The 18,310-nt window shown below is 47.7% G+C and overlaps 1 protein-coding gene across 2 annotated transcripts in view; it reads left to right on the top strand.

The window, feature by feature from the left end:
- The first annotated feature begins 752 nt into the window (after positions 1-752).
- IGF2BP1 (insulin like growth factor 2 mRNA binding protein 1) overlaps positions 753-18,310 on the top strand; it is a 58,441-nt gene continuing 40,883 nt past the window's right edge. The window contains exons 1-3 of one of the 2 annotated variants that reach the window (XM_008962402.6): positions 753-771; positions 947-1,449; positions 2,639-2,699. In XM_008962402.6, coding sequence (XP_008960650.1) covers positions 1,275-1,449; positions 2,639-2,699 — 236 coding nt within the window. In that variant the 5' untranslated portion in view covers positions 753-771; positions 947-1,274. The remainder of the gene's footprint in view (positions 772-946; positions 1,450-2,638; positions 2,700-18,310) is intronic. The other variant, XM_063598951.1, reaches the window with a different exon arrangement.

Below are 18,310 nucleotides of genomic sequence, written 5' to 3'. Positions count from 1 at the left end.
TCCACCTGTCTGTCCCCGACTCTGGGAGGGAAAAGGGGACCATTCAAATCTCCACCCGGTCACTCCCTCCCTAAGACCTCCCCCTTCAGTTCGCTCCGGTTAGCCCTAGCTATCACCCCCTCTTCCTTGTCTCCCACCGTTCCTCTCTCCTGGAGTCATCTCTGGCCAGTTCCGCGTGTTCCCCTCAGGACCCCGAAACGTTATCATTTAACAGCCGGACCCCGGGTGCGAACCACCCTTTCTCCCGTGGGGATCTCAAAACATTATTTCCTGCGGCTTCCTCGTTCTCCACTGGGATACCCCGTTCCCAGTTTTCCAGTCCCGCGCTCGCAGGGTCCCCCGGTCCTGCATCCCCGGAGAAGGGGGAGTTTCGTGGGGCTGGCGTGGGGAAGGCGGAGACCCCCCCCCCATTTAAACATCTAGGGAAAAGGTGCCTTTCTTTTTAAATCACCAGCTCGTGCGACCCTCTCCTGAAGACCCCAGAGTCTTCGGCTTCTCTTTGTCTATCTCGGCCGTCCCCCGCCTGTCAGTCGCTAGCAGTTAACCGGGGAGGGGTGAGCAACCCCGCCCCCCAAAACGAATGAAAAATAACCGTACATTTTACCCTTTAAGACATGTGAGATCTGGGCTGGACCATCCTCCCCTAGTTTGGGCTGGGGTAGGGGGATGGGTGGGGGCGGAGCGCTTCCCTAGGGGCCAGGTTCTTGCAAAGGGGGAAGGGGCCTGTAGAGCTTCAGGGACGCTGCCCCACCGCCCCAATTTACCCCGGGGGTGAGTTGAGTTCCCCACCCTCAGGCGGGAGATTATCGGGTTTGGCCGGAGGGCCGAGGGGCCCTGTGGCGTCGGGGGTCTTTCCCTGCAGGGTGGGTGGGGGCTGTCACCACGTGGCTTCTCCTTTTTTTTTTTTTTTTTCCGCTCCATTTTTTTTCAAGTCGATTTTATTTAGAGGCGGCGCCAGGGCGGCCGCGGAGAAACGTGACACACCAGCCCTCTCGGAGGGGTTTCGGACCGAAGGGAAGAAGCTGCGCCGTGTCGTCCGTCTCCCTGCGCGCCGCGGGCACTTCTCCTGGGCTCTCCCCGAACTCTCCCGCGACCTCTGCGCGCCCTCAGGCCGCCTTCCCCGCCCTGGGCTCGGGACAACTTCTGGGGTGGGGTGCAAAGAAAGTTTGCGGCTCCTGCCGCCGGCCTCCCCGCCTCTTGGCCTAGGAGGCTCGCCGCCCGCGCCCGCTCGTTCGGCCTTGCCCGGGACCGCGTCCTGCCCCGAGACCGCCACCATGAACAAGCTTTACATCGGCAACCTCAACGAGAGCGTGACCCCCGCGGACTTGGAGAAAGTGTTTGCGGAGCACAAGATCTCCTACAGCGGCCAGTTCTTGGTCAAATCCGGCTACGCCTTCGTGGACTGCCCGGACGAGCACTGGGCGATGAAGGCCATCGAAACTTTCTCCGGTAAGAGCACAGCCACCTCCCGGAAAAGCCACAACGAGAGCCCCGAACAACGGAGACCCGCACCTTCCGGTTCCTCTCCCGCCAACTCCTCTCTTCCCGGGCCTGCGGGGTTTGGCCTCCGTACCCACCCTCGACCTACCCCCTTCGATGCCCCCTCCCTCGCTCTGCGCCTCCCACCCCCGCACAGAAACATTCGGGATTTCCTCATCCCTTTCTCCCAGCCTGAGATAAGGAGCTCTGGCTTCCCCCATCCCTCCTCCCCACCGACGGGGCGGGAGCCCCCACTGGCAGTAGTGGGGGGTTGAATTTAGGGACACGGGGATGACCCCTGGCTAGGCGTTATTTCCACGCCCAGCCCCTCCCTATCCGCCGGTGGACGCCCCCCCAGCTGGAAAACCCCGGCTCCCGTTCCTCAGTCTTAGGCCTTTCCAGGCGTGGAAGGGGTACCCGGACCGCCTGCGATCTGTCCGCTTCGCGTGGGGAATGCAGCCCTCCAGCAGGACTTGCAAGGAAGGGGGTCCTGCCTCCCGCCCAGGGCCTGGGGCTTGAGCCATTTTGATTTGAAAGTGGGGCGTGAGCGGGGTGGCGCGGCGGCGGCGGCGCCGGGTCGCCATGCTGCTTCCCGAGACGCCGAGGCTGGGCCGAGAGGCGCGCGCGGTGGCAGTGAGGGACCCTCCCCGCCAGGCCCCGCTCCGCTCCCCCAGGTCCACCCCTTCCCAAACCAGCCCCGACAGGTGACCGCTCCGTGGCCCAAAGCCCGTCTTCCTGGCCAACAGAGAAAAATAAAGTTTCATTCTGCACACTGCCTCCCGCCCCGCGCCCCACTTTCTGAGGAACGGGGAGCCCTTTCTTTCCTGGCTCCTTCTTCCCACATCTGGGAGCTGTGTAGGCAGCGCACCCACACAAATGGCCTCGCACCTTTCCCAAATCGGGATTCCAGAGCGATCCACTCAACAAGCCTCAGTGATTTAATAAAGCAAAAATTAAAAAATGAATAATAACGAATTTACAGACTCCACCATTCCTAGAGCAACCTTTTTCCCATCTGGATGCGGAAGCCACTGCCTGGATTCCTAGGAAGATCTCGAATCCCAGTAACTCCTGAATTATCCTAGTGTCTTTTCCCCTTCCTCTTCCCACCCCCAACCCCTGTTCAAGCTCTCATGGTAATTTTTTTTTTCATCTTTAGGGAAAGTAGAATTACAAGGAAAACGCTTAGAGATTGAACATTCGGTGCCCAAAAAACAAAGGTAGGAAAGAGCTCTTTTCTGGGGGGGGGGGGGGCCGCGGGGGTGTGCTGTGAAGCTGTGTTCAGGGGTCCATAGCGTCTCCAGTGGAAGAAACCCATTACTGGTCTTTCCCACCCCCAACTCCGGATGTTGGGGGCAGGGAGGGAAGATTGGCCAAGATCTTGTAATGGGTGGTTTACAGCTTGTAAAAAAAAAAAAATAAATAAGTTGGGGCTGGGGTAGGCTAAAAGATGTTACTTGCAGAATTAAAGGGGAAAGAAAATCAATAGGGGAGAAACCTTGTGGAGTTTGTTCAACTCGTGGGGCCGTTTTTTGTGGGGAACCTTAAAATCTTTGAAGAGTTCAGACTCACGGCGATTTCTGCAACTTCGTAGTAGGCCTCATTTTCTGTTTTTCCCACTCTTTCCACACCATAATTCTTAAGTGGATTGCCCTTCTCCCGAAGCGATGTGGAATGAGTTTCCCGGCCCCCAAAGAATCCCCTTATGCTTGTACTTTATTTATATTTCTGCAACAGGCAAAGACTTTTTATTTTCCATGGACCCCCCACCCCCAGTCCCTCATATCTCACATCATCCCTCTCCCCAGCTGGATTTTCCAAAGAATATGCCTTGGCTGTACTATCCTTTTCGAGCCCCCCTACCCCCACTCCTTCAGCCCATTGTTACCAGGGGACCATCTGGGGTGAGAGCTTTGTGTTGAGGCTGTGAGCTGGGGCTCTTTGGAGGGTCTAGAACTCCGTGGATGAATGGTGTGTGTGTGTGTGTGTGTGTGTGTGTGTGTGTTCGTGTGTGTTCCAATACCCTCTATCCTCTCTCTTCAGCAAAATGGGGTACCTCCATCATACTTACCGAGAATTCATGGTGGATTTCAAATCTTGCATTGAACTCTGAAACCTTCCCTTGAACTCTGGCTGGGAAGTATAAGGGCAGAGTCTTTCTACTTTCTCAAATCAGACTTTAAACATGTTGACAGTGTAGAGTTTGCTCTCATGTCCCAAGCTGGAAAGCAGCCCCCAGTAAATCTTTGATCTTCCTCACCCCCCATTTCAACTGAAAACTTGGTGCATTTCAGGATAGTCTCTGGCCTTTTCCGGGTAGATGGGAGGTGATGACTGCTTTTTCTGGGGGACCATTAAGAAGGCCTAGAAAGTTTAATGTGAGATAAAAATCTGTTCAGTGGCTTAGCTTGATATTTAAGTAACTTGGAACTATTGTGTCTATAGATCAATATGGCTTGTTACTACGTTTATAGAGCTTGCGATTTAACTTCACATGTTTGAAATACCGTGTTATTGGAAAGGCAATTAGAGTTAGGAGTAAAGAGGCAATAAAATGGGAAGGAAGAAAAGAAGTCTTATTTGTTATTTTGAAACATTTTCTGGCACTGACACCAGCAGGTTTATTGAAAAGGATATGGATATTTGAACTGAAAGCTGAGTGTTGATGAAAAATATCCAGAATAAGTGGAATTCTAAAATATGTGGATTTTTTCTTTTGCTCTTGAGGATGGTTTAAATTTTAGGGAATAAAGTGAAAAGCAAGAGAAATAGCAAAACGTGATGAAATGGAACTCAAAACATTTATATTTTAATTTTCATGGTGCCCTGTATTTATGAATCTTTTTCCCCAAGCCATCTGCTTGCTTTTAAGTCATTTCTAGGCCCTTGTTCCCTCCAAAATGCATTACTGAGGGCTCTTTTTTGAGTTGGAATGGAGAGGGGGTTTGTGAGAAGACTGGGTAAAAAAAAAAAAATCTGTCCACACCCATATTAAATTAGATCTTTTATGTGTTCTCCCCCTTCCTGAAATAATTTTTTTAGCCCAAACATTGAGTCAGTTGTGTTTTCTTTGCTTTTTATTTTGGTTGGTGGTGAGAAGGCACTTCATTTTTCTAGAATGAATCAATTTTTGAAATCTCAAGATTTAAAAAAGAAAGTTTGTTTTCATTAAGTCAGTTTGCTCTATCATTTTGTGTCTTTGAGGAAGTATGTTGTGGTATGTGTCTTTAGTCTGTGTCTGAAAAGTATTTCGTCAGTTAGGTTTGTTACTGACTTTCCATCTCATGGATGTATAGAACAGGAACTAGTTAATTATGACTAATATATTCTAAGCAAAATGAAGAACTATACAAATAATATTTTGTGTATATATACTCTTGTATTTTCCTTATGAACTCTTCTTGAGGCATTCAGTTCCAAATGAACTATGATTTCAGTTTCTAAAATAATTCATAAAAACCCAACAACTAAATGTTCCTGGTTGTTTTGTTTTGTTTTTTAAGAGGGGGAAATCAAACAAAAGATATGCTGTAGCAATACCTCTGAATGTATTTTGTTCTTAGTTTGAATTTATTTGATACATATAATTTGTACCTTTTTAAGAACTCAAGAGGCCGAACACTATGCATTTCAACTGAAAACAGCAGTTAGCTTGAATTTTTAAAATGAGGTGATATTAATTTCTTAGAGATCACCATCTCAAACCCCCTTAGTGTTGGAATTTGGTTAACAATTTGTGCTTTTTTGTTGAGAATTTGTATATGTTCACTGCCAGATACTGAGACAAAAGACAAAAACCAAATGCATTTAAAAACAGTTGTGGAAAGGGCTTGTATATGTTTTATTCTGAGAGACTTAGGAGTAGTTGAGGTAAAGGGGGTACCATTTTAGTGTGACTTGATTACTTTGAGACATGATTTGGTTTTTAAGGGAATTAAACCTTTGTTACACTTGCCACTGTGGTGTGCCTTTTTCTAGAGGAATGTGACCTAAAGATAGCATATTCACTGTCAACTGGTGTCATCAAAATAAAAGGTGTTACTGTTAATTAAGAAAAAAATGAAAGAGATGCAGTGAATCATTTTTTTAAAGGTGAAATGTGTTCACATTAAAGAATTCTAAGTTTGGTGATTTCTTTAGGCAGATTAATGGTCCTTTTCCTCTATGTTGACTAAAAATGAGGTGGGCTAACTCCCTTAAGTACCTATTAAACAAAATTAGTTTTATAAATCATTCATAAAATTGAGAACTCCCAAAAGAAAGTGTCCAAATTTTACAGTTTAATTTTTTGAAGTTAACAGCTTTAAAAATCTGTGAAGGGATGTCTTATAAATGGCAAAAAATATTTTAAATATATTTTAACAATGATTTGTCGAGGCTCTGAAGAAATCACTGGATCACTAAATGTTTTCAAAACAACCTAAAAATTGTCTTCAGAAATGGATTTGCACTTAAGGAAAAAAGAAAACCTACCTTGTACTTTCGGGCTGAAAATGAATGAAGAGGGGTTAAAAAACAAGGGAATGAAAACTACTAGAGCGGGAGGATTTTCAGGCACTTTTACTTTAATGGTTGTAATTATGAATTAGTATCCAAGTCAAAAAGAAAGTTTTTAACTCATACGAGGTAAAAGATAACATGTGACTACTATTCAACATGGAAGTTTAAAGTAGAAACAATTGATGACTCTTTTAAAAAGGTTTTCTTATTAATATTAGGTTAGAATTTTTTTTTTTTTTTTGCTTTACATAAGTGAAAAAAATGGTTGAATGTTAAGTTTTTGTGCACTGTTTGGAGGAAAGGTGGAAACTGGGGTACATTCTTTCCCTATTTTAATTTCCACCTAAAAATTAAACTTTGCAAATTCATAAATTAGTTTCCTTCACTGCTGGTAGAAATCCTTAACTGTTCTCATTTGGGTGGTATTTCAAGATGAGAGTTTTGTAAGAGCAGTGGCAACTGACCCTTAGAAGAATTGTAGGTTTCTAGAACCCCTTATTTTATGACCCAAATTAAAAAGATGAAATTTTACCATAATGGTTTCTCAGATGGAGAACTTTTTAGTAAAAAGGGGGAAGAACTGCAATTCCCATCACTAATTTATTCAAAGTATTGTTAATTGTTGAAAAGGTAAAGTTTTAATGGCACAGCTTTTGGTGGAAAAAAACATAATTATGTTTCAGAGATTAAATACATGACATTAGCAATTGGAAGAACCTTGATTCAAAGGTTCTGAGCTTCTAATCTTTTAAAATTACCTTAATATGTATCATTTTAATCTGTGTGTGGGTACTTTTAAGGCTTACTTTTTAAGAGTGTATTTATACTATACTTTAATGTGTAGCAGCCAGTTGACAAAGATACTATTGAGATAGTCTACTGAGTATACAATTTTAAAACATTTTAAAATTCAGATCTGGTTTAGTTGAGTGAGAAGTGGGGAACAGCAAGTGCTATTTGTTCAAGTTTAAAGGTTTTGTGAAGAGTTATTTAGTGGTTAGATCTGTTGATTTTTGTGTGTGGGGTGGTAGTGGTGGTGATGGGGTTGTTAGAATAAGTTTATGAACCAAAGGCATTTGAAGAACGGACATTTTCCCAGCTGTTAGAATTTAAAATAAGTGTTGTTCGTTCCCTATCCTCTTAAAAGATTCTTGAAATGTGGCTAATGTTTTCCAGAAAGTGCAGCTTAGAATTTGGGATGGGAGTGTTAGGGAGAGAAAAGGGGAGGAAAAAAGCAGCAGGGGGAGACTGGAGAAATCAGACGAGTTAGTCCCGGCTTGGAAATTCCAGACGGGGAGGGGGGAGGGAGAGAGGGAGGGAGAGAGGGAGGGAGGGGAGATACGGGGTTGGGTGGATTTCCCGCTTCCCTTTTAAAGGGGAGCGGCTGGAGGCTCACAGTGTTACCCACGGGAGAGGGGTCGGAGACGGGTGGTAGACTCAGCTCAGGGCAAGGCTATATTTGCTTTTGGAGTTGCCGGCCTTCCCTTCCCCTTTCAAAAAAGAGAGAGAGTAGAGAGAGAGAAAGTGGCGGCGGCGCTGCAGGCTCTTCCTGGAGCGCTCGCCCCGGCCCGGCGGCCCTAACCTTCCCCGCCCGCCCCCGCGCCAGTCCCAGCCCGGCAATCTCGTCTCGCTCTGAGGTGGGGCCGCCCGCCTGCCTTCTCTTAACAAGCCCCTGACAGAGAACATCCGCTGGCCTGGGTCTCCGAGGAGGACTTCCCCTCTCAGATCCCTGAGACCCCAGGAGATCCCAGGCCGCTTGTGGTGCGCCTTAGTCCTGGGAACCCCAGATCGCAAACCTCGCAGCAGATACCCCACGAGAGGGTTCCCCCTCACCGGCTGCGGGCTGCAGACCCTTTCCAGCACCTGGGCTGCCTCAAGAGCTCTCCATTCTAAGGCAAAAAGCCAGTGGGTAAATGTGAAGTGAAAAGAGGCAAGAAGAGAGGAAGAGTGGGTAAAGGGAAAATAGGATGAGACAGTTGGAGAGAAAATGGAAGTGCAAGTAGCTGTTCCTCTCTCCCAGTAGCTGGGGTCTTGGCCTGAGAAATAGAACCTTAAAGAGTTAAGTGTCAATTTAAGTAACCTGCAATCTTTACAAAATGAGCTGTTTGTGTCTGTCCACAGGTCCTGAAGGCTGACCGAAACAATAACAGAGGCAGTAATAGTAGTCAGAGGTTCTATCCATGGATTTTGTTTATCTTGTAAAAGAGAGACAACAGGCCTTCCAGTTGGCCACTGGCAAGGCTCTGAGGATCTTTCTCAGGGTCTCAGCCAGTCTTCGACTCCATGTTAGTGTAAAACTTCTGCACCCCATCCATTTCCACCTTTCCTCTCCTCCCCTATACCTTTTTAAATGCCTGTCAAAACAAAAAGCAGAAGGAAATGTCTCTCAAACCTGTACTCAAGAAAGTGTATGCCCATTTGGTTACCGATAGTTTGGTTAAAAATGATCCTGTAAGATACCACCTGATACACACCATCGCAAGGGCAAGGAGGCAATGCCAGCAGGAAGCTATGTAGTCCCCAGGTAGTGACTTCATTCTACTAGGAGAACTTGGATGGCCCTTCAGATTTTGATCAGAGGAGACTATGTACTTATTACTGGATAGAAGGGGGGTCATCCTACTATTAAAATGTATTGCAGAGCCTGCTTTGTAAGACCTGCTTACTACCTTGCAGCACAGTAGGTTTGCAATAATACAACAGGCTGGAACAAACTTTTGCCCTAACCATAGTCGACTGACAAAATATATGTTGATTACAGGTAAGTCACAGAAAAGTAGGTTTGGACCTCATACTTTTAATACAGTTGGGAAAAACCTGATTGCAACACACTGAAATGTAACTGTGTGCAGAACAAACACCATCAGAAATGCAGTCCTTTTGCATTTTGGGAAATCCAGGTTCCCAGGAGCATGGCTGGTCATAAGCAAACTGCTTTTGACTGAAATAGAGAGCAAACAGCTCGATGATTAAGAGAAGTTTTGAGTGGATTGTGCAGATATTTTCAAGACCCCTTAGGACAAGTCTGGTTATTAGACAAGTGGCATTTTGGTGGCTGGAAGGCATGTAAGGGATGGTGTCTGATATGGGATGGCTGGAAATTTTGCTTATAGTTTAGAGGAGGGTTGTGGAGAAAAATCCCATAATAGAGGAGGCAGGAGAAGAGGGGAAGCTCTACATTTTCTCTTTCCCTTTCTACCATGTCTGGTTAGTGGATTCTAGTCAATCCTCTCTACATTTCCTTATGAAAAGAAGGTTAAGGAGAACTTCAAATTTTTTTTTTTTCATTTTGAGTTAATTTTGGTTAAAAACTCAATCACTCATTCAGGACAGGCACGGTGGCTCACATCTGCAATCCTAGCACTTCTGGAGGCCGAATAGGGCAGATTACATGAGGCCAGGAGTTCAAGACCAGCTTGGCCGACATGGTGAAACCCTGCCTGTACTAAAAATACAAAAATTAGCCAGGTGTGGTGGTGCATGCCTGTAGTCCCAGCTACTCGGGAGGCTGAGGCCAGAGAATTGCTTAAACCTGAGAGGTGGAGGTTGCAGTGAGCCGAGATCGCACCACTGCACTCCAGCCTGGGTAACAGTGAGACTGTGTCTCAAACAAAAACAAAAACCAACTCAATCACTCATTTGGATGTTTTGGCCACTTGAAATGGAAAATGTTAAGTCTGAGTGAAATTTGATTGGATAGTTTAGTTTAGTTGATTGGATATAGTTAGGATCTTTAAGGGGAGAAATCAGAGAATTCAGAAATATGTGTGTAATGGTTGTTTGTGTGGTCTGAGCTCTTTGGCAAAGAGGAACAAGGAGGAAAGGAATCATTCAAAATTCTTAAGGCTCCAGGAGGGAAGAAGTGCTGTTAGGTCAGAGTCTTAATGACCTACCCTAGGTCTCTCACTCATCCTTTACTGGGGTCTGGAGGAAAGGTCTTCCTCCCAGGAGAATTCAGTGTTTAAAAGCTTGAGCTCAATTTCTGTAACTGTAAAGAAGTGGTCCTAATAGTAGTACACAATAGCTCTTATTGTTATTATTTTGTTGTAGATATTGACTTCTGTCCCTCCTGCCCTAGCCATTGTTTGTCCTCCTTTGAAGCTTTACAGTTGTATCCTACCCTGCCCCATATAGCTGTGGTTAGCTCCATGAGTATTAGAACTGATCAAGTGTACAGATGCCTGAAAATGTGTCCATGAGAGGTTGTCTTTGAACTGTGTGTGTGTCAGCTTGGGCTATATATCTAAGGCACTAAGAACAGCGATGGCTAGGCATGTTGAAGGGGATCTGTGCGTAGGGTGCTTTGGTAACTCTACCTGTATGTTGAAAGGAAAAGCCACCTTTTAGTGGAGAGAGATGAAGCTCACCAGGGCAACCCCACAGAGCCCCTAGATTATAGATTTCCCCCAGTACATTCTCTGAGACAGAGGCTTGGAGAGATGAGGCAAGCATGGTGGATAATGCTATTAATTGTTCTTTAGGGGAAACAGGCCATTTATTCTGTTATCGTTTATGCCCTGAACTTGGTCCAGGTTCCTAGCTGAAATTTCACACTTTACGGCTACTGTCAAAGGTGTACATGTAGAGTAGGGACATTGGTGAGAGGGGAACTAACTCTGCATATAAGGTAGGTGTTGTAAGAATTCAGGATGAAGGGGACTGTAAGAATCCTCCTGGGGGTCTGAGGAAGGAAGAAATGAGAGTGACCTCCCCCATCTGCTGGGATGGGTATGTTCATTTTCATGTCCTGCTCTTGGTAAGCTAACAAAGTAGGCATTCAGGAACTGGGGATCCCTAGATACCCAGGGGGTGACTGCACACATTGTTCCCTACTTCTTCTGCTTCTGTAGTGTCCTCACATTCTCTCCCTGGTTCCCTGGTCTGGAACCAGTTCCCAAAGATGCACTCAGAACCCACCTTTATGCCCACTTCTTCATTTCAGCCCTCTGCTCAAAGGCTGCGTGCCATAATGCAGGCACATGGGTGGGTGCATACACATACATACACACACGTCCATAGCCCCAGCCCTCGGAATAAGGGTTGAACCTTCTTACTGGGATGGGGAGGAAAAGGGCTTCCCATCCGGATGTGGTTTTCAGTCTTTTAACAGGCTTGTGACTTTAATCATTTACTATAAAGGGTTTTACAATTAGTTTATGCAGAATGATGTATTGCCTCTTTCTGGAGTGGCATTTGGGATTGCTTGGGGCTCGTCAACTTTTCATTAGGGACTCTGAGGAAGAGAAAATGAGGGGAGACAGGAACTGAAATGGGAGCTGTTGGGTGGAGTAAACTTGTTGAGGATGTCTATTCAAAGTTAGAAATATTTATTCTACTTCCTCCTTAAGGTCTCTAAGTTGCTTGGGAGGAGAACTCCAACTGTAATAGAGACCAGTTGCTTTGGCAGGATTTGGAGATGAAGTTCTAAATTAAAGGGCAGGCCAGGCGCAGTGGCTCACGCCTGTAATCCCAGCACTTTGGGAGGTTGAAGTGGGTGGATCACCTGAGATCAGGAGTTTGAGACCAGCCTGACCAACACGGTGAAACCCCGTCTCTACTAAAAATACAAAAATTAGCTGGGCATGGTGGCTGGCACCTGTAATCCCAGCTACTTGGGAGGCTGAGGCAGGAGAATCGCTTGAACCCGGGAGGCAGAGGTTACAGTGAGCAGAGATTGTGCCATTGCAGTCCCGCCTGGGTGACAAGAGTGAAATTCCATCTCAAAAAAAAAAAAAAAAAAGTAAATAAATTGAAGGGCAAATATAATTCTTCACAGAGAGATATGGCTGTTGGTGGCTGCAGCCAGTGTATTCCAAACAAGGACTAGATGTACTAGGATGTTGGCTGAGGAAGCAGCTAGATTCAGAAGAATAATCTTGTTAAAGGTCTTCCTACAACTTATTTAAACTTATTTAAAATCTAGCTGACTGAGGTTATCTATAGGGTTTTCTTCCTCTCTATATTTATTACCATTTGGTTAAGATATGCTGCTGCTGTTGGCTTTTTAGAACAGAGTGGAGTGATTGCTGTCCAGAATGAGCTCTGGGTGTAGGCAGGAGGTGGAACAGAATGATCTTCACAAACCTCTAATATTTCTGTGAGATAATCTTTGTTCCACTCTTCTACCCTTGCCCCTCTTGCTGGCCATCTTGAATGAGTAGTTTCTTTTAAACTTCTAACTAAAAGAGGAATGCTGTCTGTCTAGGCCCAAACTCCTTTGCTCTCTTCTCTTAAAAGCCCCATGGTTAGCAACTGTAGCCTGGGAGTGTGTGTGGGGTCCTTGCCTTAGTCACTGGCTGTTTGAAAAATAACTTAAAAAATATATATTTACAATGAAATGCCATGGGAGAAAACATTTAACAAGATGCTGCAGACGTCTGGGATAGCTTGCATATTGCTGCAAAGATTGGTACTTCTAATGTATTCATTCATGCATGCAGGCATGCATTCATCCAGTTATTTTTATCTAGTAAGAGTCTACTATTGCATGATATGCCCTTTGCTAGGTATTAGAAATACAATGAGGAACAAGTGAAAGACCCTGATCTTACAGTGCAGATGGAAGGAAATATAATTTTTTTTGTTTTTGTTTTTTTTGAGAGGGAGTCTTGCTCTGTTGCCCAGACCGGAGTGCTGTGGTGCCATCTTGGCTCACTGCAACCTCTGCCTCCCGGGTTCAAGCGATTCTCCTGCCTCAGCCTCCCCGAGTAGCTGGGACTATAGGTGTGCGCCAGCACCCCTGGCTAATTTTTGTATTTTTAGTGGAGATGGGGGTTTCACCATGTTGGCCAGGCTGGTCTGAAGCACCTGACTTCAGGTGATCCGCCCACCTCAACCCCCCACAAGGTGCTGGGATTACAGGCGTGAGCCACCGTGCCCTGCTGGAAATATAATTTAACAGATATTTCAGATATTTTCTCTTTGGAAACTTTTAGGTTTTTCTCTTTATCCTTGGTATTTTTTTTAAAAAAATTATTTTTAGGCTGGGCGCAGTGGCTCATGCCTGTAATCCCAGCACTTTGGGAGGCCAAGGCGGGCAGATCACTTCAGGTCAGGAGTTCAAGACCAGCCTGGCCAACATTTGAAACCCTGTCTCTAATAATAATACAAAAATTAGCCGAGCGTGGTAGTGCATGCCTGTAATCCCAGCAACTCTGGAGGCTGAGGCAGGAGAATCTCTTGAACCTGGGAGGCAGAGGTTGCAGTGAGCTGAAATCGTCCCATTGCACTCCAGCCTGGGCAACAAGAGCGAAACTCCATCTTAAAAAAAAAAAAAATTAATCGTAAAATATGCAAAAAGCTAAAATTTACCATCTTAACCATTTTAAGTATATAGTTTTGTGACATAAACATACCTGGGCGCGGTTGCTCACACCTGTAATCCCAGCACTTTGGGAGGCCGAGGTGGGGGGATCACCTGAGGTCAGGAGTTCGAGACCAGCCTGGCCAACATGGTGAAACCCTGTCTCTACTAGAAATACAAAAATTAGTCGGGCGTGGTGGCGTGCACCTGTAATCCTAGCTACTCGGGAGTCTGAGGCAGGAGAATTGCTTGAACCCAGGAGGCGGAGGTTGCAGTGAGCCGAGATTGCGCCACTGCACTCCAGCCTGGGTGAAAAGGAGCGAAACTCGATTTCAAACAAAACCAAACAAAACACAAAAAACAAAAAACATTCACATTGTTGTGCAACCATAACCTTTATCTATCTCTAGAACTCTTCATCTTGCAAAATTGAAACTCTGTAGCCATTAAATAATAACTTACCCATTCCTCCTTCCCTCTGGTCATTTCCAGTAAGTAGTAGTGCTGTGATTCAAAAAATGGCCATTTAAAAACTATTGCCAGTTTTACTTTTTCCCACATGGTGGTCATCTCTTTTTTTTTTTTTTTTTTTTGTTGAGACAGTCTTGCTCTGTCGCCCAGGCTGGAGTGCAGGGGCACGATCTTGGCTCACTGCAAGCTCCGCCTCCCGGGTTCACGTCATTCTCCTGCCTCAGCCTCCCCGAGAAGCTGGGACTACAGGCGCCCGCCACCACGCCCGGCTACTTTTTGTATTTTTAGTAGAGACGGGGTTTCACTGTGTTAGCCAGGATGGTCACGATCTCCTGACCTCGTGATCTGCCCGCCTTGGCCTCCCAAAGTGCAGTCACCTCTTCATCCTAAAGAAAATGGAAGCCTTTGTGTGTCCCCTTTCCTGCATTAAATACTGATTATTTATTGAGTTTTTATTTAGCATTATTGGGTCTTTTCAGGTGGGGAAGTGAGACATAGAGATTGAGAGGGCTCCCAAAAGACAGAGGTACAAGGCCAAGTCTCTGCCCTCCAGCATTTTCACTTTAAATCCAGGAAAAACTGAGAGTACAGAGTCCAGGAGTCCACGCACTAAAATGGGAGGCACACAAACTCAGGAACGAAAATAGAGGAGGGAGACTTTAGAGCTAAGCTGGGTTTTGGAGGCAAGGCAGAAAAAATAGAGGAATGGGTTAAGAAGAGCCTCGTGGACCAGCCTGGCTAACATTGAAACCCCGTCTCTACTAAAAATACAAAAACTAGCCAGGCATGGTGGCGCGCACCTGTAATCCCAGCTTCTCGGGGAGGCTGAGGCAGGAGAATCGCTTGAACCCGGGAGGTGGAGGTTGCAGTGAGCCGAGATTGTGCCACTGCACTCCAGCCTGGGCAACAGAGTGAGACTCTGTCTCAAAAAGAAAAAAACAAAACCCTAAAAAAACAAAAACAGCCTTGTGGATGGACAGGGAGCTGTTTTCGGGCAGACCATTCACCTAGAAGAGGGAGGCATTCAGTGAGGATTCACAGAAATGAGGCTCTCAGTTAGTAGGGCAGCCACTCCTGTTTATTTCTCTTCTTGAGCATCTTTGCTTCTGAGCACTGTGAGGTGATAAGGCTCAAAAGATGAGTTCTTTCTACAATTATAGGAACATTTATTGAGTATCTGCTCAGCTCACACTGTTACTTCACCGAATTTCCCAAAGAACTCTGAAGGTGTATTATCATCTTCATTCTACAGAAGAATCTGAACTAAGGTCACACCTTCAATAAGTAGGAGTGCTGGCATTTCAAACCCAGGCATTTCTATTTCCAAAGTTGAGCTCTCTTAGAAGGTGTGAACTCTGGAGGTTGAGGCAGGAAGGTTGTGTGAGCTCACGTGTTTCACATTACAATGAGCTATGATGGTGCCATTGCACTCCAGCCTGGGCGACAGAATGAGACCCTGTTCCAAAAAAAAAAAAAAACATTGGGAACAGGTGATCCTCCAATACTCAGGTTGAGGTTTTCTTGAGCTTTTTTTGCAGGGGCTGGGGAGTGGGGCGTAAGCTTAGCAGATAAAATTTCTCCTTGCTGTGAGCCTCCCCAGGCATGTCATACCTACCTTGCATTGTATTTTCCTATCACCGTTGAGATTTTCAGATTATCTTGAGTGGTTGAAGAAAATTGATTTTTTTTTTTTTTTTTTTTTGGGAGATAGAGTCTTGCTTTGTCACCCAGGCTGTAGTGCAGTGGTGCAATCTCGGCTCACTACATACAACCTCCGCCTCCTGGGTTCAAGTGATTCTCCTGCCTTAGCCTCCTGAGTAGATACAGGCATGTGCCACCACACCTGGCAAATTTTTGTACTTTTAGTAGAGAAGGGGTTTGCCATGTTGGCCAGGCTGGTCTCGAACTCCTGACCTCAGGCGATCCGCCCTCCTTTGCCTCCCAAAGTGCTGGAATTACAGGCATGAGCCACCGCGCCCAGCCAGTTGAAGAAAATTGAGATGGATGGGTCCAGATTTTCTCCCCTTGTCTGGGCAGCTAAGATGGGAAATGGGAATTCTGTTGGAATGAAATAATACACTTGAGAGGAAGCTGAACAAAGTGGAAGAAAGATCTGAGTGGGGTTAGAACTTAGGTGTCAGCCTCAGCCTGTCCTTTTGCAGATGTGTAAGGTGTGGGATCTGAGGTCACTAACTCTTTTCCTGGGACTCTGTTTCCTTACCTGAATCCTCCCCATCTCCAGAAACCTCATAAAATAAGCTGGATGAGTGTTTTGAATTCTAGGAGTCTCCATCCTTTGACGCTTCTGGAAGGTACCAGGGCTGGAGCTTTAGGCTGATCCACCCCCTCTTTGTTTGGGTTCAAGCCACGGGAAAATGGGAGCTTGAGGGGAAGGTCAGGGATTGAGATGCTTCCCTTTCCCTCCTCCTCCTCCCTCCTCCCAGCAGGAAGGGACAAAGAGTTGACCTTTGTTACAGGTCTACAGAATCATAATTCATAGTTCATACATGTTAGTTTTTCTTTCTTTCTTTCTTTACACAGGGTCTCCCTCTGTCGCCCAGGGTGGAGTGTAGTGGCACGGTCACAACTCACTGCAGCTTTGACTTTACCACCTCAAGCGAGAGCCTGAGCCCCCACAAAGTGTTGGGTTTACAGGCACCAGCCACCGCGCCTGGCTTCCATACATGTTAGTTTCTAAAATATCAGGAACCCAGTTACCTTTTTTTCCTGGCAAGCAGGAACAGGCTGCACAGTGTAGTGACATTTGCTGGCCAGTGTCACCTTGACTTCTCTGAGCCCGTTTTCTGATCTGCAGAACGGAAGTAGCAATATTCTCAGTCTCCCCTGGTTGTTGAGAGGCTCAACTCAGCCTCTTGTGGTGGTTCCAGGTTCATAGTGTGGGCAAAAAGAAGTACTTTGTGAACTCTAAAGCACTATGCAAAGGTGAGTTATTAACAAGATCATTAATTGATGACACCCCAAAAGGGCTGAAAGGTCATTCTCACCCCCAAACAAATGTCCTACTCTGCATGGGGGCGAGTATAACTTCTATTGTGACTTTGCTATGGAGCTTTCCAGAAGGCCTTGGGGACTAGCCCGGGAGGAGAGCCTTCTTTCTCTGCGGGTTCCGAAGGCTCCTAGTTCCGTGCCCCCACCCTGCTCCCAGGCCTTAGTTCCTGGCCTCACAGTGGGAGGCCTCCCGCCCCGTCCCGCCTCCTCCCGCGGCCCAGCCAAGGTCTCTAAGGAATGCCGCCTCCCGGGCCATTTTCTCCCCTCCAGCCTCCGTGGCCCCACTTCCAGCCTCTCCCTGGCTCCCCGGTTCCCTACCCCCAACCGGTTGCCACTTAAATGCTTGCAGGCCTGGTGCAGGCGGGAAGCCCCCTTCCCCCACAGGACCACCTCAGTCACAGCCCTGACCACAGGGAGGTCGGGTCTGGATTTACTAAAGGACCCCAGAGCGGGAGACTGCCCCTCGCCGGCTGCCTGGCTTCGCCACGGGGTCGGGTTTCGACCGGCCGGTGGCTCTGCAGAGAGACAAAGGGCAAAGTCCTGGGCCCCACCCCCACCCCGCAGCCCCTGGCGCGGGTCCCCTCCCCCTCGGGGCCCAGGGCGGGTAGCCAAGGGCCGCGGGTCCCCGCCGGACAGGTTTGGAGCGAGTCGGGGCGCCCAAGGGGGCTTTGGCGGTAGAACATTCGAGACCGTGCGGAGCCCTGTAGCGGAGGGGCTGGGGGGCTGCTCTGTCCCCCTCCTTGCGCGCTGCGGCCTCAGCCCACCCAGAGGCCGGGGTGGGAGGGCGAGTGCTCAGCTTCCCGGGTTAGGTGAGAGGGGCTGGGGAGGGGGCGACCGTGGGCACAGGCGGGGACAGCCCGCCCCTCAGCTGCGCCGTCTCAGTTCTCAATTGCCCGTTCACGAGGGCGCCCCTCCCCCGCCTCAGCTGCCGCCGCCCTTCCCAGGCACCGCACTATCCCCGTTAGTGGTTCTCCCCGCGGTCCCCGTCCCCCTCAGTCTCCGCCTCAGTCTCCCCCTCAGTCCCCGTCCCCATCTGTCTCCCCCCCAGTCGCCGTCCCCCTCTGTCTCCCCCTCAGTCTCAGCCCCCCAGTCGCCGTCCCCCTCAGTGGCCCGCTCTGCTGCGCTTTCCCCTGCTCCACCGCGAGGGGCCGTGTTCACCGCCTAGGTTCTCTTGGCCGTCCCCTCCTCCTGGCCAAGGATAGGCGAGAACCATCTTGGAAGGCACTCAGTCCTCCCAGACAGGATCCTTGGTGGTAGAACATTCTAGACCGTGCGGAGCCCTGGGGAGGAAGACCTCCACAGAGAGGGCACTTGAGGGGGAGGAGGGCCACGTTGGGGTCCTTGTCAGGGGAGAGACTGGCTGAGGAAGCGCCCGCCAGGAAGAAGCCAGCTGCAGCGCCTGTTTCCCACCGCAGGTCATGGTTGGCAGCTAGGGGGAGACGCGGATCCCTGAGGGCTCCTGCGCAGCGGCCGCCACTGATGGACACGCAGACCCTTTCGGGGCTGGTGCCCAGATGTTTGCCCATCGTCATCAGGGGGCACTAAGGA

The sequence above is a fragment of the Pan paniscus genome, chromosome 19, assembly GCF_029289425.2.
Source record: "Pan paniscus chromosome 19, NHGRI_mPanPan1-v2.0_pri, whole genome shotgun sequence".
NCBI lineage: Eukaryota > Metazoa > Chordata > Mammalia > Primates > Hominidae > Pan > Pan paniscus.
The sequence above is the reverse complement of the archived record's forward strand: the minus strand, read 5'-3'. Positions and strand labels throughout refer to the sequence as shown.